This window comes from Erithacus rubecula (assembly GCF_903797595.1).
Source record: "Erithacus rubecula genome assembly, chromosome: 13".
NCBI classification, from domain to species: domain Eukaryota; kingdom Metazoa; phylum Chordata; class Aves; order Passeriformes; family Muscicapidae; genus Erithacus; species Erithacus rubecula.
Window position 1 is genome coordinate 20,061,885 of NC_136665.1, and position 23,693 is coordinate 20,085,577.

Sequence of the window (23,693 nt, forward strand, 5' to 3'; positions counted from 1 at the left end):
GCATTGTACCAGTGAACATGCACCTGGCCTCCTGAAATAATAGAAACATGCCCTTTAAGAACTGCCTAAAATAACTCTGCTCTTGAAAATAAATGACTCAATTGGAGAACCTAAATTTGACCAAATCTTAGAGCAAAAACTTTGCTTCAGTAAACTTCTCCAGCTTCTTTTATACTTGTGTATTTGATGCAGAATTCTGCTTCTGTTACTGCGAAGGCAAGGTGAAAACTTAATTGTTAAAATGGTGAAGACAGCGATTTTTAATGGGAAAACTTGCTGGTTTGTTAAAAAGGAAAAGCATTTTCAGATGTTGAAGGATGTGATCTCACAGCAGTGCTTCTCAGACCAGTGCTGGTGTCAGATCTGTGTTGTCAGCTGAAGGGGCCCAAATGGAATTGAAAAGAAAGAGCTGAGGACGTGCTGGTCTGGGATCACCATGCTCTCCACCTGTCCTTTCAGGAGCTCGTGCCCCTGTGCTACAGGTGCTCCACCAACAACCCTCTGCTGAATAACCTGGGCAATGTCTGCATTAATTGCAGGCAGCCTTTCGTCTTCTCAGCCTCCTCCTACGGTGAGTTGGGAGCTCCTGCTTGCTCCTGCTTTGCAACTAGGCAATGTCAGCAGAGTGGTGAGTGCTTCAGTTCTTCCCTCTGCTCTTTGGCCAAACAAACTTCTGTTACAAACAAACCAGTTCCTTCACTGTTGTTAAATTTGGCTGAGGGGGGGTTGTGGTGCTCACTGCAGAGCAGCAGCACAGAATTGTTTTATTGCCAGACACAGAAATGCATCTCTGTGAAGGTGGACACAATCCTTTCAGAAGTTCAGGGTTTGCTTTGCTGCAATTTTATTTTATTTAACTTGTTTCATGAGAGAAGGTGGGCAGAACACCACTGACATGAGGGAGCACAGCATCTGCTGTGGGCATTTCCTGAGCTCCTGCAGCTCAAATTCTTCCTGCCTTCCCCACCTTCTAGAGGTGCTGCACCTGGTGGAGTTCTATTTGGAAGATGGCATCACAGATGAGGAAGCTGTAGCTCTCATTGACCTTGAAGCTCCAAGAGTGAGTAAATGGCAAGAGACGATGAGTGAGCGTATCCTTCTGAGTAGAACTGCTTTCCTTTCCTTAGGGAAAATTAAACAATTTAGAGGTTACTTTTCCCCTTAGGTTTAAACCTTTCCTTTTGTCATATGACTGATGTAAGTACAATTGCATCTTTGTTGTGTTAGTGTAACAACCAAAATATAAAAAATATTTTATATATAATATTTATATATTTATATATAAATATATAAATAAAAAATAAATATAATTTTTTAAATATAAAATATATATAAAGCTAATTTTGTCAGGACACTTTTCCATCAGGACAGTTTATTTATAATCCTGTGCAATGTTTATTTTTAACAGTGGAGTGCCATACTTTACCTATTCTTTGTGACCTGCTTTCTGACAAGGGTGAGGGGAATCTGGAGTGTGTTGCTTCCAGTAGCAGCTTCTTTCCAAAGGAAGGAGCACTTCACAACTGTTCCTGTTGAGATCTGGTTTGGAATGCTTTGGCCTCCAGAGCTCCCAGTTGCTGTGGGGGTTATAGAATATGAGATGCAGAGTAATGCACAAGAACACACAAGCTCTGACTAAAGCTGCCCAAAATTGTAACTTCAATAGATTGCTTGCTTTGCTCTGTCATCTGTGGAAGGGTAAGAGCTGATGTCATGCCTGGCTGTGGTCAGTCTTGCTGTTCTACAGCAGCTGCAGTGATAAACTTCCCCAGTCACTGGAAATCCCAGCAGGGCCTTCTTGGTGCCTTTTGTACTGGCCTGGCACTGTCCCAGCTGGAGATACTCTGGAGCAGCAAGGGACTGGTCCTGCTGGGTTCTCTCATCCTGATTCTGCCAGTGCTGACTGTGGTAAGCAGAGCCAGTTTTACAGGGATTCTCATCCTTCCTTAAGACATGCATCCAGATACTCAGAGTCTGAAGCTTGATGACAGTACTGATATTATTGAGGATGGTGATCCCTTTACAGCAAAACTGAGCTTTGAGGTAAGAATTGTACCTGTGTCTACCAATAGAAATTAATAGAAAATTTTACTTTATAAAGCCACTCTTCTGGTGTGTGTGTGTGGTACAAAGAGCTGCAGAGCAGGGGACTGGGAAGGGGATGGCACTTGAGAGGGAAATGGACTAACCGGTTAACTCCTCCCATAGGAACACAAACAAAACCCTCAAAGCAAACAAACAAACCAGCAAAACCCACACAAAAAAAAACCACAAACAAACAAACAAACAAACAAACACAAACCTCGCAAGACAGCAAAGATGTTAAAGCAAACACTCCTAGAATTTTGCTTCTTCACTGTGCACTGGTACTGCAGCAACACATCTACAGAGCAGGCTGTAGTGTGGGGGATTTGTAGAGACTGTGAGTGTGCTGTTAGTGGCAAGGAATTGTGTTAAAGAGATAAGGGGAGCTCGCTGCAAACAGATGTGGCTGGTGCTGTGTGGGAGGAGGTTTTGGTAAAACCAACGGGGACTTTGTGGGACAGGGCTCGGGCCGGCTGCGCGTTATCTCCCGTGCTGAATCCCTGCGCTTCCGAAGCGCGGCTCAGCTCTGTGTCTGTCTGTCTGTCTGTCTGTCTCAGCAGGGCGGCTCGTCCTTCGTGCCCCTGGTCTGGGTGCGGGGCTGCGGCTCAGCTCTGTCTGTCTGTCTGTCTGTCTGTCTGTCTCAGCAGGGCGGCTCGTCCTTCGTGCCCCTGGTCTGGGTGCGGGGCTGCGGCTCAGCTCTGTGTCTGTCTGTCTGTCTGTCTGTCTCAGCAGGGCGGCTCGTCCTTCGTGCCCCTGGTGCTGGGTCGCGCCGCGCTGCGCTCGCTCGGCCGCCGGGACGTGCTGGTCAAGCGCTGGCCGCCGCCGCTGCGCTGGCAGTTCTACCGCTCGCTGCTGCCCGACGCCACCGTCACCCTCTGCCCCTCCTGCTTCCAGGTGAGCGCGGCTGGGCCCCGCAGCCCTGCCCGGCCTGCTGCCAGAAGCTGCCAGCCCCGAACCCGCGCTCTGAAATGCGCTCAGTCGCTCCTGAGCGGGGCAGAGGCGCAGCAGTGAAACCAACCCAGCTCTGAGCTGTGACACAGCAGCAGCTGCCTTGGGAGAGTTGGCCATAGTCTAGAATTTGAGAAATTGCCCTGGTAACAAGTCAGAGCCTCTTGAGGAAACCTTGGCTGACCCACAGAAGCTATTTGTATTTGCTTCCTTTTGCTCTGTCTCTCTGACTTGGTCTAAGGTCTAGCAAGGAAAACCAGTCAGTGACACTTACCTTGTGGGTCAGTCCTGCTCCTGCCTCGCTCAGAAATGACTTGTTGAAATGCTGGAATTCAGTCATGTTTGCTTACACAACACTGTAATTGTCCTTTTGCAGAAGTAGTTAAAGGGTTTGTGCCTTCTCAGCAGCATTGTCAGAGGTCTCTGAGGTGCCTGCTGCTCTGTTCCAGGCTGTAGCATCTCAGGTGATTGAGACCAAGGGGACCAATTCTCTGTTATGGTAGTTCCAGAATATCATTGCTATTGAGCAGCCATTGAGATCAGTTTGCATTCTCTTTGAGCAGGGTACAGACTAACTTGTTTTAAATCTGTTCCTAATTCACAGATGTTTCACACAGAAGACTACGAGCTTCTCATACTCCAGCATAATTGTTGCCCATTCTGTCGCAGGAGAATAGATGAATCAAACCAATGAAGAAAAACAGTCTTTTACCTCAAGAACAGACCCTGTTGGCTTGGCAAAACTCTTAGATCTGTAGAGCTTTCCTAATAACTTGGTTACATCATCTTGTCTCATTTTGTATGTAAGAGTAGAACAAGTTGAAGAATTGTAACTATTTTTTAATATTAAAATGTCTGGGGTTTTGTGAATGGGCTCTGGATTCTTCAGGCAAGCAGCTGAAGTACCACAGAATTTTACAGGAATGTTTTTAGGATTGAGTTCAGCCTTTGAGTAATTGTTTTTACTCCAGATTGTGCTTCTTAACACACACCAGTTATTGACAAATAAATAGGACTATTTTTCACTATTTATTGTCTCTGAAATTGCTATAATACTCATGCTTCTGATCTTGAATTTCTTTTTCCTTTCTATTCCATTTAGGCAAAAACAGCATTTAGAGCCCTCCAAATATAATCTGAAGAGTTCCACTACTCTTGGCACTGGGGGCATCTCACAGAGACACCCTGGGGCAGGTGGTGGCTGATCCTGTGTGGAATTCACCTGGTTGAAGTGCACACCTGAGCTCTGTGCTGCTGCCATGGAGGGCTGTGCCAGGGGAGTGCTGCTGAGCAGGGTGTCCCCAGCATCCCCAGGTGTCAGTCCTGAGCCCAGGGCGAGCTCAGTGTGCAGGTGGGGGCAGACAGACCCTCTGCTCTCTGCTGCAGCCTCGTGTGAGGCACGAGGCACAGGGGGCATCAGTCCCAGGCACCTGAGCCCCAGCTCACTCTCCCTACAGGAGTGGGCAGGAGGCAGGAGAGCAAAAGCCAAGAAACTCCTGTGTGGAGATTAAGACAGTTTAATAGCTGAAGCAGAACTCTGTGTGCAAGCAAAACAAAGCAAGAAGGAATTTATTCCCTGCTTCCTGGAGAGCAGGGCTCAGCGTGAATAACTGTCACTTAGGAAAGCAAACACCACAAACACAACATCCTCCTTCTTCCCCTTCCCTTGAGCTTTTATCTTGGAGCACAACATCGTGTGGAGTGGCACAGCCCTTTGGCCAGCTGTCCCAGCTCTGTGCCTCTGTTCCCAGCCCTGTTGCTGAGGGGACAGAGCGGGGAGGATGGAGACCCCAGTGCCCAGCCCAGCTGCATTCCCAGTGCAGTTTGGACACCAGCACACACAGCACCCCACAGGGCTGTGAGGGAAGGGAGCTCTGTGCCAGTGACACCAGCAGAGATTCCCTGCAGGGGAATCTCACCAGGATGGCCACAGGATCATTCCCAGCACTGGGAAGTCCATGCAGGTAACCAGCGTGGCTGGAGCTGGGACCTGCTGTGGCTCTTGACTTTAATCCAGCATGGGCTGTGCCCTTGTTGCCAGGAGCTCTGTTGTGGTGCAGCCTGTCTGTCCCAGCCTCACCTGGCTGGGAAAGGCCATGAGCAGCTGGCTGAGGTGCTGCTGGCAGGGCAGTTCCCACGGGAGCAGCGCTCTGCATGTGGGACGGGATGTGTCTGCTCCAGTTCCTCTGGAAAAGGAGACCCTGCAATCACCCTGGCCTTTCCAGCCCCTCACTGCTTCCTGACCAAGTTTGCCTGATTTACCACTTTAAAAACATTCTGTTCTAATTACAGCTCGTCCGCTTTCTGACTCAGCTGTCACTGTTTGCAGTGAAGACTCTGCTATTGACATGGATAAACAATGCTGTTTTGAGATGGGAGCCAGGGTGGAACTCGGCTCCTTCTGGAGCTGAGCTGCCTGTGCAGAGCCAGTGGGAATGAAAAATTATGAAAAAGAAGAGAAACAGTTTGCTGTGACACAGAGACAAAATGGACCAATGTTTTTTTTTTAAAACAACTCTGAATATAGTCTAACTTTGAAAAGTGTTTTGGGCTTTTCTGAGCAGAAACACTCTTCACGTCTCATACATGATGAAGGTGCTCTAGTCCAGGCTGCCCTGTGCCATGGAGGCCACCAGCTGGCTTCATGCAGAGGAGCCCCTGGAGGTACAAGAGGTCCCACCAGGCTCCTTGGTTGGCAGCTGCTGTGGAATCTGCCCTGTTCCTCTCTCTCAGCTGTCCCACTGCTGCATCCAGTGGTGACGCACGCCAGCCCTAAGCTCTGCACAGCAGCTGCTACCTCAGCATGGCTTATTGCACCAGCTTAAAGTGTTTTAGGAAATAAACCTTTAATCCCTGTGTGCCCAGGTACAAGTGCAAAGAGCTGCATTTGCAGTTAGAAAGTGGCACTGCTCTGGCCTTGGCAACAAGTGTGAGAAATTAATTGAGAGAAACTCAGGGCGAGCAGAGTGCGTGTGAGGAGCTGGTGCTTTCGTGTTAAGGTGAAGGAAGACCTTTGGGACTGTGCAGAGAGCGTGGGGCTGCCAGCAAGGTCTGCCCTAGTCTGTGGTGCCAGCACTTCAGCTCCTTCCACCTTCCCCACTTAGAGGTTTCCCAGCTTGGTCTCTGCTCTAAGGAGAGGACAGTGCTTTGAGCTTTTTCCCATTAAACTTATTGCTAAATTAACCTACAAGGAACATTGGTGAAAACTAGGCCAGGGCTGGAGGAAGTTCATTAAAGCCAAGAGGACATGAAATCCTGCCCAGCTTGCACCAGGAGCTCCAGCAGTGCTGGATGAGGCCCTGACATTCACTGCTCCTGGCTGTGAGGAGAGCTCAGCTCAGCCCTCAGTGCAGCCAAAACAGAAGGAGAGGTGGGGGTTCAGCTCCCTGCCAGCCTCTGACACCTACAAAGGGGCAGAGTCTCTCTGTGCTCACCTTCTGCAGGTTTTGTGCCACTGCCTCTGGAAAATCAAGGGAAGGTAGTGTGTAACTCAGCTACTGCCTGGCACAAGGGATGTTTCAAGCACAACTGGGTGCACAGAGTGGTGAGTCAGAGAGACACAGGGTGCACGAAGGCTCCAAGCAGAGCCTTCCCTGTGGAGTTGGATGATTATGCAAGGTTTGAGGAGACTAAGGTTGTCTGTCAACCAGCATAAGAAGCTGAGTGCTGGTTTCAGCTCTGAACCTGCCATCAGTTCCCTGGTCCAGCAGCCTTCTCAGCACCACAGCAGAATGATTCCAGTCCAGGACAGGTGGAGTAACACCTATTTATTAGGTGTTACCAATGTAGTTGGCATGACCCAAATCAGATACAAAGACAGTCACAGAGGAGGTGGCACACCTGGTAACCTGCCAGTGGACCAAAGGTTTCACAGTGGTGGTCAAACCTCCACAGGCAAATCATGAGCAGAGAGGTGGCTGGAGCCTGTGGAAGAAGGTCTGGTCCTGCTGCTTCTGCAGCCTCCCACAGGGATGGCAGTATGTGGGGTGGCACTGTGTGGGGCTGGCAGGTCTCACAGATCCACAGTCCCCTTGAGAGAGCAGGGCTGGGACACTCCTCTGTCACCCAGGGACCACACCACGCCCGCCCAGCCTGGCCCCACCTGCAGCCCCCAGACCCACAGTCTGGGGCTTGAACCACACATCCCTCCTGCTAGGGGAAGGGAAAGGGGGAGCGAGGCTGTGCAAGGGAGCTGCTGCCTGCTGTGAGCCCCTCCAAATGAATGCAACAGTGCAGAGCTACCTCCTTATATTTGTGACCATGAGCCGTGGTCTCCAACAATGACAGCGCTGGCCAGAAACTGGTGTCACCTTAACACCTTCCCAGGAAAGCCAATTACCCTGGGATGATTATGATTAATAATTCTCTAAACCCTAATCATGCTGACACCAGTGCCTGGAGCTTACCCTGGGGGCACTTTATAAGAGGTGCCCTGTGGGGGAGAGTTTAGCTGGTTCTCCTTGGGGTGACAGTGAAGGCTGAGAGGTGGCAGGAGCTCCCTTCCAGAGGCGTTTCTCCCTTCCACAAAAGAGCTCCCAGAGTAAGAGCAGAAAGCTCACAGCCTGCAGCCATGAACGGGACAGAAGGCCAAGACTTCTACGTGCCCATGTCCAACAAGACGGGGGTGGTGCGGAGCCCCTTCGAGTACCCCCAGTATTACCTGGCTGAGCCCTGGAAGTACTCAGCACTGGCTGCCTACATGTTCATGCTGATCCTGCTGGGCTTCCCCATCAACTTCCTCACGCTCTACGTCACCATCCAGCACAAGAAGCTCCGCACACCCCTGAACTACATCCTGCTGAACCTGGCGGTCGCCGACCTCTTCATGGTATTTGGAGGCTTCACAACCACCATGTACACCTCCATGAACGGGTACTTTGTCTTTGGAGTAACAGGGTGCTACATCGAAGGCTTCTTTGCCACGCTGGGCGGTAAGTTTTCCAAATATTCAAATGTCTTCTGTCAGGAGTTTCCCTGGGTTTTAGTACTGGGAGGGAAAGACCACAGATGATCTTGGGAAAACATGGTGCCTGTAACATCCTTGACCTGCTGCTGATGTGGACTGAGGCCATTTGCCATGTTTCTGGGTAGGAGCTGAAAAAAGTGACAAGTGACAGTTAAAAAACCCCTTTATTTTGGGAGCTACCTGCTCAGTATTCTGAGAACCAGAGTGCAGCAATGAAAAGCAGCCAATAGCAGATTTTGCAGTTGTTGGATTTGCTCATCTCCTTGGCTCACCTTGTAACTCGAGAGATGACAATTTTGTTCCTCCCATTTTGCAGCTGAAACTGCCATTGGCTCTGGTGTGGTGCATGGTGGTAGAGGCAAGCAGAGGTGGCTCCACTCCCCATGCCAGCCTGATATGGAACCAAACAGATGTTAAACAGAAATTGTGTGTGTAAAAATGCCCTCCTCCATTCAGTTCAGCTTCCAGCCACAGCTACAGTTTTACTGGTTTTGTCCTTGTGGCACAAGTTTCCTAGGGAGCCGTGGGTGGTGAGGGGAAGCCCTGTGGTGATGGGCACTTGCTGCATGTCAGAGTGTGACCACGGGCTTGCAGGTGCAAGTGTGACATGAAGGGTGGGATCAGCCATGGATCTCAAAACTTTGCAGCAAAGTGGTTGCTGTGGGTCAGCAGCACAGTGAGAAGGGGTCTTCTCACCCTGTCCTACCACATCTGCCCTTGACCGTTCCTCATTTTTCCTTTTGAACCCTTGGCAGAGATTAAGCTGCTGCCAGGGGGTGTCCCCAGGAACATCAGTCTGAGGCCTCATGCTGCCATCAGGGTCTTTTTGTTTCCTGCTACTCAAAGCCCCTGCGCTGCTTTCTGTCCCCCTCCCTGGTGCAGGTGAAATTGCTCTCTGGTCACTGGTGGTCCTGGCCATCGAGAGATACGTGGTGGTCTGCAAGCCCATGAGCAACTTTCGCTTTGGGGAGAACCACGCCATCATGGGCGTTGCCTTCTCCTGGATCATGGCCCTGGCATGTGCAGCTCCCCCCCTCTTCGGCTGGTCCAGGTAGGGGAGGCACTGGAGCCAGGGTGGGGTGTGGGAGCCTGGCTGGTGGCTCGGCCATGGCCCCCAGCCAGTCTCCTCTGCTGGGTGCTGACTGCTGGGCTCACCTGACAGGTACATCCCCGAGGGCATGCAGTGCTCCTGTGGGATCGACTATTACACTCTCAAGCCAGAGGTCAACAATGAATCTTTTGTCATCTACATGTTTGTGGTTCACTTCATGATCCCGCTGGCCATCATTTTCTTCTGCTATGGGAACCTGGTCTGCACTGTCAAGGAGGTGGGTACTTGCCAGAAGGAGTGGCCAGTAGGGCTACCCCTGTCCCCAGTGCTGGCCAGGGCCCCACACCAGGCTCCAGAACGGTGACAGGGGCCAGCCTGGCCATCCATGAAGAGGGAAATAGCAAACTCCAGACGTGGAGCTTGACTACCCTCACCCTGACCTGAGTCCCTGGCATGCAGCACCTCTGACTGCCCCGTTTCCATCCATGCCCACAGGCTGCTGCCCAGCAGCAGGAGTCTGCCACCACCCAGAAGGCAGAGAAGGAAGTTACTCGCATGGTCATCATCATGGTCATCTCCTTCCTGATCTGCTGGGTGCCCTATGCCAGTGTGGCGTTCTACATCTTCACCAACCAGGGGTCAGACTTCGGGCCCATCTTCATGACCATCCCGGCATTCTTTGCCAAGAGCTCGGCCATCTACAACCCTGTCATCTACATCGTCATGAACAAACAGGTAACTGCCAGGGTGCCAGCCAAGTCCTCTTTTGTGTTTGTAACATCTGGCAGAGAGTTACAGCATCTCAGGGTACCAGTGGTCTGGAGGGAGGGGTTGTTTCCAGGAGATCTAGTCCTGGCACATGGGAAATGAACTGTGCAGCTCATCCTTGGTGCTGCATAAATCCCACAAACGCAAGACCATTCCACCTGAAGTAATGCAGGGTTGATGGGGGAGCCAGGACGGGAGCAGGCATGGCTGGCAGTAGGTGGGGTGGGAGCAGGCAGGGGGGCAGGGGACTCCATACAGGCACAGTTCCTCCTGTACCACAGCACTGGGGGCTTCCCAGCAGCTTTGCTGGGCTTAAAGGCAGCTCTGCAGCTAGAGCTGGTGGTGTCCAGCCGGCTCACCCCGGGCTTCCCTCTCTCCCAGTTCCGTAACTGCATGATCACAACCCTCTGCTGTGGCAAGAACCCTCTGGGTGACGAGGACACATCTGCTGGCAAGACAGAGACCTCGTCCGTCTCCACCAGCCAGGTCTCTCCTGCATAGACCCCAGGGGTGCAGCCAGTCCCTGGGTGCTGCCCTGGGGGCACAACCTTGGCCCCACCGCCCCACCTCCTGCCCTGCTTCACCATGGCCAAGGCCCTGTGGGACAGGCTCCTCGCTCCTGGCACTAGGAACCCCGGGAACAAGGCTGAAAATGTGCACACACCTTTTGTCATTAAAATGCAAAGGCTTAGCTCCTCTGGCGAAAATCCGTGCGTTTCTGTTGACTTGCTGAGAGCTCATGCCCCTTCTCTGAGTGCAGACGGGGTCAGAGAGCTCTGCCTGGGCATGGCAGAGCTGTCCTGCCTCCCTCAACCTGCCTGGCACCCCAGCCAGGGCACCTTCTGCATCTGCTGCTGCCAGGGCCAGAGCTGGGGCCACTTTCTGGCTCTTCTGCCAGAGATGTTTCCTAGCCAGTGCTGCCAGTCACTCAGCCCATCACGCTCTGTCTGCCCAGAGCAGGTTTGGCTGCTGCAAAGTGCCCTGGTCCTGTCCCATCTGCCAGAAGTCCTGGGACACACTGTGATTTCTGCAGGGGATGGGACAGGTACCAGTGCATGGATCCTGCTGGCAGGCAGGAGGCACAGAGGGCCCTGCAGTGCTGCACACCCTGAGTGGCTCCAGGACAGCTCAGCCCTGCAGTGCTGCACACCCTGAGTGGCCCCAGGACAGTTCTGTGCTCAGCCCTGCAGTGCTGCACACCCTGAGTGGCCCCAGGACAGCTCTGTGCTCAGCTCTGCAGTGCTGCACACCCTGAGTGACTCCAGGACAGCTCTGTGCTCAGCCCTGCAGTGCTGCACACCCTGAGTGGCCCCAGGACAGCTCTGTGCTCAGCCCTGCAGTGCTGCACACCCTGAGTGGCCCCAGGACAGCTCAGCTCTGCAGTGCTGCACAACCTGAGTGACTCCAGGACAGTTCTGTGCTCAGCCCTGCAGTGCTGCACAGAGTTTGCACCCTGAGCAGCAGCTCTGCTCCATGGCCCCCAGCACCCCTTCCTGCAGTCCTATCTCTCTTTCTTAGGCATCTTTGGTCCCCTAGGGCCAGCCCCAAGGAGCTTGCCCATGCCCCTCCCCGTTTTGGGCAGTCTGGCCCTAGCCCAGCAGGAGGTTTGGGCAGCTCTGGTGCTCTGGAGGCTTGCTGGGCACAGGGCTGGTCTCCAGCAGGCAGCACCCAGCAGCATATGGCTCAGCCACGCCGACATATGTTCAAAGCACTACAAGATGGCATGTGGCAATTGTAGCAGTGTTCTTCATTTTTATTTTTAGTTCAGTTATACAAATAAGATGTTTTTCTCACTGTTCAGTGTTATCAACATTTGAAACTATTTTTGTACATTATTATCCTCTCTGATTTCTAATCCTATGCAGCTTTGCAAGGACTAATAGGGAATGTATAGAGCCCATGCGAGTTAAACCCTTAATAAAGAGCAATTTGCAAGTACAATTCTCTCATTATCTTTTTTATCGATACTTCTGCATATTCAGTGAAATCTAAAGATTAGAGTTTTATGAATAATTCAGTGTTTAGGCTGATGTCTGATTCATGTGCTTCAAATCTGGGAGGTGGTTTTGGAGGGAAGAGGAGGAAGGATTGAGTTTATTTGCTGTTGGTGAGGCTGTACTCCTCAGGAGTGTGGTCATGCCTGGCACTGTGGTTCTCCTGCCCATGGAGGAGCAGCCCTGGCCCAAGCAGGGCTGTCTCTCCCCTGTGCCACCTGGTTTGGACCCTCCTGCCAGCCCAGCCAGGTGCCAGAGGCAGCACAGAGCTACCAGAGAGGTGATGGATGGATCCAGGATGAGGAAATGCACCCAAACCTTCTGTGGTGCCAGCCCCAGCAGCTCTCCTGTGCCCCCTCTGTCCCCTTCCTGGGGAATTCAGACATGGGCTGGAAATGAAGCAATAAAGAGGCTGGTGCTGGTCTGGGCAGGAGGAGGGTGCATGGGGCTCCAGGCAGTGGGTCCATCTCCCAGCTCCTTGCTCCAGACCTGCCTCCTGCTGGCCCCTCAGGCAGGAGGTGGGCACAGATCTTGGCAAGGGTCAAGTGGGCAGTGCTTTTCAGGTGCATTGCTGTGGCCTGCTGAGATGGCCATGAGCCAGTCCTGCCATGACATAATCCTGCCTTACAACTCCCTCACATTTCCAACAGACAATGCACACAAGATCCCTGCGAGTCCTGCCTGGGGGGGACAGTCCCTGCAGAAGGAATATCTGCCCTGTTCCTCCACAGAGCCATGGGTGCTGCACTCAGGCTCTCCTCACCAGCACAGGGCCTGCACACAGGGGCCATGGAAGTGCCCATGTCCAGGGCTGGGAGTGCTCTCCCCTCAGCACAGGATTCAGGGGGTGGGGGTGGATTGTTGTCCTGCTTGTGACACTTGGGGATACTGGGGGAGAGTTGCTCCTCTTGTCTCTGCTGGCTCACCAAGCAGCTCTTCGTTTTCCTCCTCTCACTCTGGGTGGAACCTTCCCCTCCCACCACCATTATCAGTCCCATTTCCTAGTGAGGCCACACTTGGTGAGGGAGGCAGCACATCCCACCTTCACACAGGGGGTCTGGAGGGGCCCTGTGCTCAGGGCTGGTTCCCTGTGCACCCCACAGCCACAGCTGTCAGTAAACTGCAATTCCAGCACCTCAACACCCACCTTGCAGCAGGTAGACACCTTCTGTCTGCCTGCTCAGGGCAATCACCCTGCAAACCCCCCATCCCTCATCCTTCCCCAAGCCCTCTGCTTAGTTGTGCTCCTTCTCCCCAGCCCCTCACAAAGCTTGGCAAAGAGCCATTAACTTCCAGACCCTGGCTTCCATCAGGGCTTCCCCCACAGCAATTATCAGCTGCCAACCAGCACCTGCAGCCAGGCTGCTGATCAGATAAATGGGATGGAGGTGAGCTGGGTGGGGCAGTAGGGTTTGTGGTGCCTGCTGGCTCTGTGTGCTGTTATGGGTAAGGGCTCTGCAAGTGCTGTGGGGTTTCTCGGAGCTTGGCTCAGGCTCTGCTCTGTGCTGGTCCCTGGGGGCTGCAGAGATGAGCAGGGCTGTGGCTGCTGGGGCTGGGAATGTCTCGGGCTGGACTCCAGTCCCAAACGATCCCTCTTGCAGCAGCCAAGGCTCCCGGCACAGCCCAGCGCGGCCCGGCCCAGCACCCCCCGACCCTGCAGATGGTCAAGGAGGCGCTGCGGGCCCACGATGAGAAGAAGGGAGCCTCTGTGGTGGCCATCAAGCGCTTCATCCTGGCCAAGTACCCCAGCGTGGACCCCATCCGCCTCAAGTACCTGCTGAAGCAGGCACTGAGCAAGGGGCTGAGCTGCGGGGAGCTGGTGCGGCCCCACAACTCCTCTGCTGTGGGGGCCACCGGCACCTTCAAGGTGAGCATGGAGGCTGGGCCGGGGCTGCGGGGCTGGGGCTGCGGGGCTGGGGCTGCAGGAAAGGGGCTGGAGCTGTGGGGCTGGGGCTGCAGGAAAGGGGCTGGGGCTGGGGCCGGGCTGTAGCTGCAGGCATGGGGCCGGAGCTGGCATGGGGCCGTGGGGCTGCAGGAATGGGGCTGTAGCTGCAGGAATGGGGCCAGAGCTGGGCTGTAGCTGCAGGAATGGAGCTGTAGCTGCAGGAATGGGGCCAGAGCTGGGCTGTAGCTGCAGGAATGGGGCTGTAGCTGCAGGAATGGGGCCAGAGCTGGGCTGTAGCTGCAGGAATGGGGCCAGAGCTGGGCTGTAGCTGCAGGAATGGGGCTGTAGCTGCAGGAATGGGGCCAGAGCTGGGCTGTAGCTGCAGGAATGGGGCTGTAGCTGCAGGCATGGGGCCGCAGCTGGGCTGGGGCCGTGTGGCCGCAGGCATGGGGCTGTAGCTGCAGGAATGGGGCTGGGCTGAGCCCGGCCCTGCTGACGCCCCTCTCCCCACAGCTGGCGCGCCAGAGACCGCGGCACAAGCAGCAGGAAGGCTCTGAGGGAGGCCAGGCCCCAAAGCCAGCGCAGAAAGGGACCAGCAAGGGCCCCGTGGCAGAAGCACAGCAAGGTAAAGGGCTCTGGTGCAGTGGGCCAGCTCACGCTGCCGGGCCCCCCTGCACTCACCCCTTCTCTGCAGGTGCCAGCAGGCAGCAGCCGGCGGCCAGCAGGCAGCCCAAGGTGAAGGTGAGTGCAGGCCAGCAGCGGGCTGGGGCTCTGGCACAGCCATACCCTGAGCTGCTCTTCCCTTGCCTCCAGGCCAAGCCTCGAGCGGCACAGAAGCCCAGCAGCGATGGAGCAAAGCAGCCCCAGGCTGGCGGCACAGGGCCTGCAGGGCCCCCAAAAGCTGCCAGCCACCACCAGGCCCCCCGAAAAGGACACTCGGGACCCAGCACGGCCCTGGCTGCTGAGAGTACGGGGGAGAGTGACAGCGACAGCAGCGGCAGCTCTGCCAGGGCTGGGGTGAAGGGGCCCCAAAAGGCCCCCAGGGCAAAGAGCAAGGGCAAGGTGCCAAAGGGCGTGCAGCAGAATGTCCCCAAGGCACAGGGAGCTCAGGCAAAGAAGCCCCGGGTGACTGCGGGAGCTGGGCAGGGGAAGAAGGCCAGGCCCAAGAAGGCAGCTCCCGTGGCAGCAGAGAAAAAGGCTCCATAGCGAGCTTAGCCCTGCCTCAGCTGGCCCAGCCCTTGGGGTCTGGGCTGGTTTCAGTCCCTAGGACAGGTTTTATCTGTGTTCACCTCATTCTAATAAAGTTTCTTTACTCGCTTCATGGAGTGCCATGACTGCTGTGGGTCCCTGTCGCGGTGCTGACACCCAAGCCGTGTCCTCAGCCTGCATGGCGTGGTGGTGAGATGGTGCTGCAGGCAGAGGTGCTCTCCCTGTGCCCATGTGTCCCTAGCCATGTGCCAAGGAGCTGCAGGGTTTGGGGGCAGTGTGTGTGCAGGCTGACCGTGTGCCAGGTGATGGGCAGGGACCCTGGGACCCAGCACGGTGACATGCCCAGGCACAGAGAAGCTCAGGCTTGGCTGCTGCTGTGTGGAGCCGTGGTGCTCACAGCCTGTGTGAGTTGTCCAGCCCTCTGTTGTCCTGGCTGCCCTTGTGCTAATGCCTGGCTGAGCTGGGATTACAGGAGCACCAGGGTGGCAGCTTGGGGTGCACTCCATGGGCAAGTGTCTCCCAGCAGAGGTGAAGCAGCCTGTGCTTTAACTACAGAGGAAGATAGAGGTGTCTTAGGGCTCAAAACCCAAGTTTGGGGTGTCACTGTAGCTTCTAGCACAGCTCATGCTCTTATTACAGTCTGTGGCAGAGTTCCCACCTACAAACTTGTCTTGTGAGCCCCTGTGGGTCAGTGTATCATGCTTCCATTTAATAGCTTCAATTGCCTGAATTTCTCTTGCTCTGCCCACAGCAGGGCCCTTCTGAAGGTCGTGCTGATTGTGTAAAGGGTTACATTCCTCCTGGGTGGGAGAAAATAAGTGGAAGTAAAACTCTTTCTAAAGAGGATTTTGTTAATCTGCAACTGGCCTTGCCATTGCCCTCCAAGGCTCCTGGCCTTGCTTTGAGGCTTAAGCAAGAGCTGGGCAAACTAACTTCTCTTAAACTTCAGCCTTGACTGCGTTGATCCATCTTTAATGGAACTGGAACTCGTGTGCCCCAGGGACAGGGTGGGGAATGTGGCAGCAGTAAGTGAGCAGAGTTCACTGGATTCTCAGGCGGGGTGGCCTCACAGAGCACCACTCATCTGTGTGGTAATGTCCCCAGCAGTGCCAGGCAGGGGCTGTGTCCTCCCTCACTAGCACCAAGTGTGAAATGCAGAGCTCTCTTGCTGTGAGAGAGGCCAAATAATTTAATGGCTGGATTTAGCTTTGCAAAGAACCTACTTCCTAGTGGAAATAGCAAATCCCTCTGGTGTCTGGAAAGCACAGCTTTTACTAGGGGAGGGGAAGATTTAGCAATGCCATGGTTGTTAAGGGCGCTGGGCCACAGCTGTGTCAGGGTGCTGCAGCTGCAGATGAGGCTGGCAGTGCAGGGAGGCACATGGCACAGGTGAGGGTGCCTGGCCACAGCTGCTTCTCTGGGGCTGCTGATCTCCCTGTGCACAGCACTGGTGGGTTCAGGTGCTGCTGTCCTCGTGCCAATTGTCCCCTCCCTCTGCTCTGGGAAGGAACTGTGGCACTGGCTGTGGGAGTGGTGTGTGGACAGCCCTGAGGGGCACAAACCTGTTCTCAGAGGGCTGCTGACCCCACACACTGTATGTCCTGCATGTGCAAAACTTGTCTGTGCAGGTGTCCCCCCGTGTGCTTGGCAAGAACTGCACTTCATAGGTTCAGCACCTTGTTTTATTACAAAGATAGGCTTTGCCAGGAGTCTGCCACTTCCACTACACAGCAGGTAAGGGCACTACACCCACAACACGTGCCAAAGTTTAAAAACATGTCACAAAGGGCTCGAAGGTTCACATCAACACTACAAACCCTCTGCTAAAGTTGCTCCTTTAAATGGTTGTAGCAACTACCTTTTATTTTTTTTTTTTAATTTTTTCTTTTTGGCTTTGGAAAAAATTAAATAATAAAACAATAGCCCCAATACATGGCCCAGCCACAGCACCTGGAGGCAAACTCTATTTACTCTTGGCTCACCTGTATCCTTTCCCTGTAACAAACAACATGGGGCTATAGCTCCATGGCCCTTTCCCTGCCTCCAACCAAGCTCAACATTCTCTGCTACCTTGGTCCTTCTCACCCTGCCCTTTCCTGTGCTGGGCCTGCCTACATCTCTGGCAGCTATTCACAGTTTCTAAAAGACAAAAAACATCAAGAAATTTTTGTGAAGTCACTTTCAAAATAAAATGTAGCCCAGCTACATTCTTAGAGTTTCTATTCTGAAGCCACATCCTCAGCAAAGACATTGAGACCTCCACAGTGTACATACTTTTTCTGTATTCTCTTTAAAAAAAACTCTGTTCTCCCCCTTTCCCTCCCCTCCCTCCCCACATTTTAACATACTGGATAAAGTCTACTGTTTGTTTTAAAATAGATATCTATGTACACATACACAACTCTGATGTTCTGGTTTCTGACAAATGTGGCATTACTGGAAATGATGGAATGGAGACCACCTGTCCATGGCAGTGAATCACCCAGGAGTTTTGGTGGACAAAGTCATCCAATGCCAGACTGCATCCTAGCCAGCTGGATGACTAACAGAGGCTTCCCTTACACCCTCCTGCAGTGAGGTAGTAGCTGTGTTTCTTTCCTATATGGCAGTTCAAGCTGTGGTGGTCAGCCCTGTGGGCAGGGGCCTTTGTCCATGCAGGAATGCTGGCTTGGAATGTGGTGCTGGCTGTGTGCAGCCTCTGCAGGGGCTGTGTGACACTGGGCACTGAGCAGGCATAGCCCCCAGGCTGGGCTGGCAGGGGGCACTGGGGTGTCCATCTCGGGCAAGCTCTGCTTCTCTGCTGCTGGGACCCTCTCAGTGACCCCAGCTGAGCTGGGACACTCTCTGCCTTGGTTTGCAGCTCTGGTGCTGGAGATGCTCTCCTGGCCTGTGTGGCTCTGGGCTGGCACCAGCTGGGTCCAGTCCCTGTGCCTTTCAGGGCTGAAAGCAGGCTGGCCATGCAGCCAAACCCAGGCAGCAGCCACAGGGCTGGGCCCAAAGCAAGCAGAACAAGCTGTTTTAGGGGACACCTCTGCAGGACTGGCCTGGTGTGTGGGGATGGTGGCAGGAGAGGCAGAGCCAGTGCAGCCTGCTGCTTGCCCTGCCTGTGGCTCAAGGCCACTGGCATTAGGCTGTCACAGGGGGCGTTTCTGGGCTCAGGTGGTGCAGTGCCATGGACACATGTGGGGCAGGAGTGAGGGGCTCAGTCCTTCCCCACCCTGCCCAGGAGTGTCACCCCCTGCTGCTGGGGAATGCTCCCTCCCCACTGTCCAGCTCACCACGAGAGCCCAGGAAAGGCAGAACAGCCCTTGTGCTGCCAACACAGCCCGTGCTCCCTGCAGCCCCCACACTCCTGTCTCCAGGAGGGATAAAGTGCTTTCACCATGCCTTAGCTGCTTGGGAAGCAACTGCTTTGTCTCAGCCCCGAGTTCCCTGCGCTGCCCAAGTCTCAGATGCAGGAGTGGTTATGTTTACACATACAGTACAAAAATCAAAAGGCACAAATATACACAGAATGCAGCAGATAGTGAACAGCTGATAAGAGTCCCTGGTGTTAGAAAAATAAGGATGTTGGAGGGATGGAATGGGAGCTCGGGCCATGATGGTCTTTGCTGTCTGTGGTCATTACTCCCTGAGGTGACCTTTCTGCTTTGTGTCTGTTCCAGCCTCTGCAGCCCCGTCCCGAAGAACCACGCACAGGGATGCAGCAAGTGCTGACCAAGGGGAAAGTGGAGAACTGAGCTTGCCACAAGGGCCATGCCTCCATTTCTGGCTGGCAACAGCAAATAAATTATGGGTGCCACAGTGCAGACCAGAGGAGTTTTAGCTGCTCAGAAAGGTATCTTGTGGCTTCTTGTGAAGTGAGGCAAACTTTCAGCCATGGCCAGGCCCACCCTCTCCACAAGTCTGGTTTGAGTATGACCGAGGTACTCCTGCAGCTGAGGGCAGGTTCCCTTGTGGCACTGTGCTGCAGGAAAGGTCACTTCCAGGGCTGCAGCTGGCCTAGGCTTCACTGCAGGACTCATAGATGTTGTCTTCCATGAGTGCAATCACTTGCTCGAATTTGTGCTGCAGCTGAGTGCGCTTTGTCGTGGGGTTTGCGTCCAGGGCAGCCACAATCTGTGGGAGACACAGGCATGGTGCTGAGGCAGTTGGGGTGCCCACCTGCCAGCCCAGCTCCCCCCACCAGACCTATGAGCCCAAATCCCAGCCAGAGCTCCTAATGGGGAGCCTACCCTGCCCCACAGCCCCTGTGCTCACACCCCTGGCACCGCTGTTCTCCTGGGGCTCCTGGTTAGGGCTGGGAGTGGTACATGGCCAAAATGCACTGCTGTGATAGAGCTGAGGGCACAGCACCAGCCCACAGGCTGCAGGGGGGCAGGAGGCAGCCAGGGCCACTGACTGGCACAGGGACAGCAGGTGCTAGTTATTTTGGGGGTGGACCTTATCTGCATGTTTTGCTCTCCTGAAAGGGTTGATACATCTGGCAGCCCTTCTTCAGCCCAGCCAAATGCCATTAGTATCACCTGGGAATAGCGAGTCTTCTCTTCCAAGAAGTTATCAACCAAGGGACAGAGAATAGGTGCATCTGCATCTATTACCTATGTACTGCAGTTGTGCACACCCTGATAATCCCTGTTCTGTGGGACTGGATGCAGGTGTCTGTGGGGCTGTTGCAGAGGTGGTTCCTCCCTTCCCAGGCAGCCCAGAGCCCGTGAGCTGTAGGAGCCACTCACCTGGGAGCGGTATCTCTTGGCGTATTTGTATATCTCAGCCATGGCCACATTGGTGTTGAACTCATTTCGGTATTTCTTAATAAAGACAGAAAAGAGAGGGGAGAATATTAGCAGGATGGAGCATGTGAGTTCCAGCCAGCAGGACTGACCAGTGAAAGCAGATTGTGGCTGACTTTACTGTCACATTGGTACAGCTGGATTTTTAGGGGAGGAGCATTTGCTTGCATCAGGATAGATCTTGGTCTTTTCAAAGCCAGCTGTGAATACCCACGCTGGGCAGCACTGCTGATCCCTGGGTGCCCAAAGCCATTTCATAGGAGAAGGCAGCACATCAGCTGCACTGCAGAGTATCAATAGAAAAAACCTGCTTGGTGCCCAAAGCTAAAACACCCTAGGGAGAAGGTTTGATTTTGAGGAACCTGCGGTGCATCACTGGCAGGACTCCGATCTGGAATGTGGCTTCCAACTCTTGTGGCTGGTGCCAGGGCTGGCTGCCAGCAGCTGCCTGAGACTCAGGGCTGTCCCTGGCAGTTGTGCCTGGGTGCCAGCTGGCTGGGTGGCTGTGGGACTGCAGAAGTCCGTGTCCAAACTTCGTGGATTTTGGCACTGAATTTTGCTCTCAACTCCCAACGGTGCCAGAGCTAGTTAGGCTCAAGCAAACTCATGGGTGTTTACTGCAGCTCTGGCAGTAATTGAGGATGCATGGAATTAGGTCAGATGAAGGTTGTGCATGGAAGTTTCAGGCAAAACATCCCTTCCAGTGTGCTCCTTGCAGCACCTGAGCAGTAGCTGATGTTAGGCCATGTGCCTCCCTGCTGCTCCAGCCCCAGCAGCACACTGGGCTGCAGTCAGCCCCGTCCTCTGTGCCCTTACCCGCGACTCCTCGGCGAGGTGGGCGTTCATCTCCTGCTCGCTCAGAGGGGGCATGTCGTGGATTTGCTTGTAGTACCTCTGCACGATCTTGCGGTACTCGGGGATCTCCTTGGCATACAGCAGTTTGTTGGTCGGGGAGTCCTAGGGCGAGACACCCAACTCAGCACTGGGCTGCTCCTGGCTGGAACCCTCTTCCTGTTTTCCTGGCATCAGGCAGGACCTCGGCTACAGCTGGTGAGGGAACAGCTTTGGCTTTGGGGCCAGCTGTGGCCAGAGAGGAGCATAGGGCCGGGCAGCACCGAGCCACAGACAGCTCGTGGCACAAGGGCTGACACACCCAGGGTCTGTGGATGGCACCGTGTCCCTGTGGAGACACGGCACCATCCTGCTGCCCTCCATGGGCTGAACATCCATCAGCTCAACGCCACACAACTACAAGCTGAATTTCGTCAGCTGAAATGTTGCTTTTGGGTTTTTCATGTAGCTTTGATTTATTTTGCATTGGCTAATCCAGCCCGCCTGGTCTAAATGGAGTGCATGTAAAGTAATTAACAGAGAATACTGAATTCTCTTGATTAATGTCAGCTTGGACACAGAATCCTTAACCTTCCAGTCACACAACTGGGTTGTTCCAGCAGAGGCACAACCCTGCTGCCCTCCTTGCAAACACAGCATGAATAATTTTAACCTCAGGCAATCGTGCCCTCCTGATATCATTACCCCAGGAATGAACTTGGCTGACTAGCCTCGTGTTGCATCCCCAAGGGGATTGGTCCCAGGCTTGGGGACACCAAAGAGAGTGAGATCACCCTGTCCTGCCACCCCAAGGCCATGTGCAGGACTCTCCCCAGTGCTCTGACAGGTGCAGAGGGGGGTCCTGCTGAAGGGAGGGAGGGGCTGGCTCTGCCCAGGGCAGCACGCTTGGCTCTGTCAGGCAGGAATAGGGGAGCCCGGGGTGACTCCAATCTGCTGCTGCAATCTGGAGCTTGGCTCATGCTGCAGGGGAAACAGGAAACGGGCACCAGATCCCACTGCAGTTTATTTTCAAACCCAGTGACAAGGAATTATGAGAATATGGCCAACTTACAGAGAGCCTGCTCATAGCATTACTTTTTTTTCCCCTTGGAAACACAAAGGAAAACCATGCTGCCTCTTTTCTAAGTTATTTTTAATTTGTGTCTGATTTGTCTCTATTACGAAGAGATGGTTATTAACTGCTTGTGCACTGTAGATGTGTGGACTGAGCCTGCTCTCACATTTGCAGTATCGAGAGCAACGTGCTGAAACCAAGGGAAGAATCCTGCCTGGAAAATGCTCAGTGATACATCGCGTGTACACACAAGCTGATTTTTATGCTGAGGATTTATTCTTCCCACATTACTCAACAATTCATTCACTTATACTATTGTATTCCAGAAAAGTGTTTCCATCTGCTGTCTGACTCCAGCTGACCCCTCTTCCCCTCATCTGCCACTTGACAAGGACAAATTGTAGGTGTTGCGTAACACGTGTGGAAAAAAAAGACCAAAACCCAAACAAACAAAAAATCAAGCACTCATTAGATCTTCCTCCAGCATTAACCTCTCCCAACAAAGGCTTCCTGCAGCTCTGGGGCTGGGGGTGTAGCGCCCACCCCCTCACTGCAGGGTGTCCCCCAAGTCACACACTGTCACCATCAGCCTCTGGGCTGGGGAGGCAGGGGGGTGATTTACAGCATTTCTTAATAAAACCCATTTATGTCAGGAAGTTTCAAATGTCAGCACTGTGCTCAGCCAAGGCAGTGGGAGAAAAGAGAAAGAATATGCACATGGGGCACCTTCCTGGCAGGCAGCCCCGGGGCTGTGTGGGGCCTGGGGTGGCACGTGGCACCTGGCTCAGGCAGCTGGGCTTGCTTGGGGCAGCCTCAGCTCCCCCAGGGCTGTGCTGAGCCCACCAGACTCCAACCCTGGGATGGACACGGGAGGAGAGCACCACCTGTGGCAGTGCCTGCTGATGGACAGTGGCACTGGGATGGCTCTGGACAGCCTCACACCCCGTGAGCCAGGCCTGGTCTGTGACCCCTGGACAGCTACAGCCTGTGTTCTCAGAGCTCTGGCTCACCTCCTGGGCTTCTCTCCTAGCTGAGAGGTTGTGAAGAAATCAATTGTCTGCTCATAACAGAGGAGGTGCAAGTTTCAAACTCAAGTCTGAGAAAAGGGGTGGGGAAGGGAGGGAAAAATGCATCCCTGGAGACAACCAAAACTGAGCTGTGTGAGCCCAAGCAATGTCTGCAGCTGGTATGAGCAGGAGCCTGGCCCAACTGCATGACCTGGCCCAGCTGCATTACCTGGCCCAGCTGCATTACCTGGCCCAGCTGCACTACCTGGCCCAGCTGCATCACCTGGCCCAGCTGCATCACCTGGCCCAGCTGCACTACCTGGCCCAGCTGCATTACCTGGCCCAGCTGCATGACCTGGCCCAGCTGCATGACCTGGCCCAGCTGCATTACCTTGCCCAGCTGCATCACCTGGCCCAGCTGCATCACCTGGCCCAGCTGCATCACCTGGCCCAGCTGCATGACCTGGCCCAGCTGCATCACCTGGCCCAGCTGCACTACCTGGCCCAGCTGCATTACCTTGCCCAGCTGCATCACCTGGCCCAGCTGCATCACCTGGCCCAGCTGCATCACCTGGCCCAGCTGCATTACCTTGCCCAGCTGCAGGTCGGACAGCGAGCAGGCGTCGATGAAGGCCTGGGCAATGACGGACAGACAGGCGTCAATGTGATCTGTCTTGTCAATGTCGAAGACAAACTGCGGGTTTTTCAGGATGTTCACCCAAAACCTCAGTGGTAGGCTGCAAAGGGAAGGATCCAGGGACACACACACGAGATGAGTTTTTGTGTACCAGAGGAAGGGGGGCAGAACTGCAGGAAAGACGATGATAGACAGGGAGCAGTAGAAAGGAAAGCTGAGGAGATGTGTTCTGCCATTTCATCCCTGGTGCAGACCCCTGCCCTGATGGAGGGGCAGGGACACACCTTCTGCCAGTGGCACACACATGCCCTGCTCCTTCATCAGCTCCCAGCACTCCGGCCAGAGGGGCACAGCAGCCTTGCCTGTGTGGGTCTGGTGAGTCAGGCTTCCCCACTTGCTGCTGCTTGGAGCAGTGGTGTCATCTCCTTCTCCCTCTTTCCTGAC

The 23,693-nt window shown here is 54.1% G+C and overlaps 4 protein-coding genes across 6 annotated transcripts in view; 3 read left to right on the top strand and 1 right to left on the bottom strand.

Moving 5' to 3' along the window:
- The window catches only part of IFT122 (intraflagellar transport 122), a 28,266-nt gene extending 24,205 nt beyond the window's left edge, over positions 1–4,061 (top strand). Inside the window, exons 25-29 of one of the 2 annotated variants that reach the window (XM_079316957.1) lie at positions 460–571; positions 975–1,091; positions 1,964–2,043; positions 2,815–2,979; positions 3,638–4,061. In XM_079316957.1, the coding sequence (XP_079173083.1) occupies positions 460–571; positions 975–1,091; positions 1,964–2,043; positions 2,815–2,979; positions 3,638–3,727 (564 nt within the window). In that variant the 3' untranslated portion in view covers positions 3,728–4,061. The remainder of the gene's footprint in view (positions 1–459; positions 572–974; positions 1,092–1,963; positions 2,044–2,814; positions 2,980–3,637) is intronic. The other variant, XM_079316958.1, reaches the window with a different exon arrangement.
- Positions 4,062–7,512: 3,451 nt separating this feature from the next.
- RHO (rhodopsin) lies at positions 7,513–10,319 on the top strand (the record flags this gene model as incomplete). Its single annotated transcript, XM_079316987.1, has 5 exons — positions 7,513–7,964; positions 8,882–9,050; positions 9,162–9,327; positions 9,546–9,785; positions 10,200–10,319. The coding sequence occupies exons 1-5, from the start codon at positions 7,604–7,606 to the stop codon at positions 10,317–10,319; spliced, it is 1,056 nt and encodes a 351-aa protein (XP_079173113.1). The 5' UTR covers positions 7,513–7,603.
- Positions 10,320–13,324: 3,005 nt separating this feature from the next.
- On the top strand, positions 13,325–15,014 carry H1-8 (H1.8 linker histone). Its single transcript, XM_079317202.1, has 3 exons — positions 13,325–13,679; positions 14,211–14,438; positions 14,511–15,014. Exons 1-3 carry the CDS (start codon positions 13,371–13,373, stop codon positions 14,901–14,903), a joined length of 930 nt encoding a protein of 309 aa, XP_079173328.1. The 5' UTR covers positions 13,325–13,370; the 3' UTR covers positions 14,904–15,014.
- Positions 15,015–16,570: 1,556 nt separating this feature from the next.
- Positions 16,571–23,693, bottom strand: part of PLXND1 (plexin D1) — a 66,999-nt gene continuing 59,876 nt past the window's right edge. For both annotated transcript variants that reach the window (XM_079316955.1, XM_079316954.1), the window contains exons 33-36: positions 23,202–23,349; positions 20,516–20,656; positions 19,643–19,717; positions 16,571–19,025 (exon numbers count right to left, since the gene is read on the bottom strand). In XM_079316955.1, coding sequence (XP_079173081.1) covers positions 18,909–19,025; positions 19,643–19,717; positions 20,516–20,656; positions 23,202–23,349 — 481 coding nt within the window. In that variant the 3' untranslated portion in view covers positions 16,571–18,908. The remainder of the gene's footprint in view (positions 19,026–19,642; positions 19,718–20,515; positions 20,657–23,201; positions 23,350–23,693) is intronic.

Excerpts from the sequence above, each read along its gene's own strand:
- H1-8 (XM_079317202.1), top strand. The coding sequence starts at position 13,371 with ATGTCTCGGGCTGGACTCCAGTCCCAAACGATCCCTCTTGCAGCAGCC. Across the intron at positions 13,680-14,210 it reads GGGCCACCGGCACCTTCAAG|CTGGCGCGCCAGAGACCGCG; the intron begins GTGAGCATGGAG and ends CTCTCCCCACAG. Across the intron at positions 14,439-14,510 it reads GCAGGCAGCCCAAGGTGAAG|GCCAAGCCTCGAGCGGCACA; the intron begins GTGAGTGCAGGC and ends CCTTGCCTCCAG.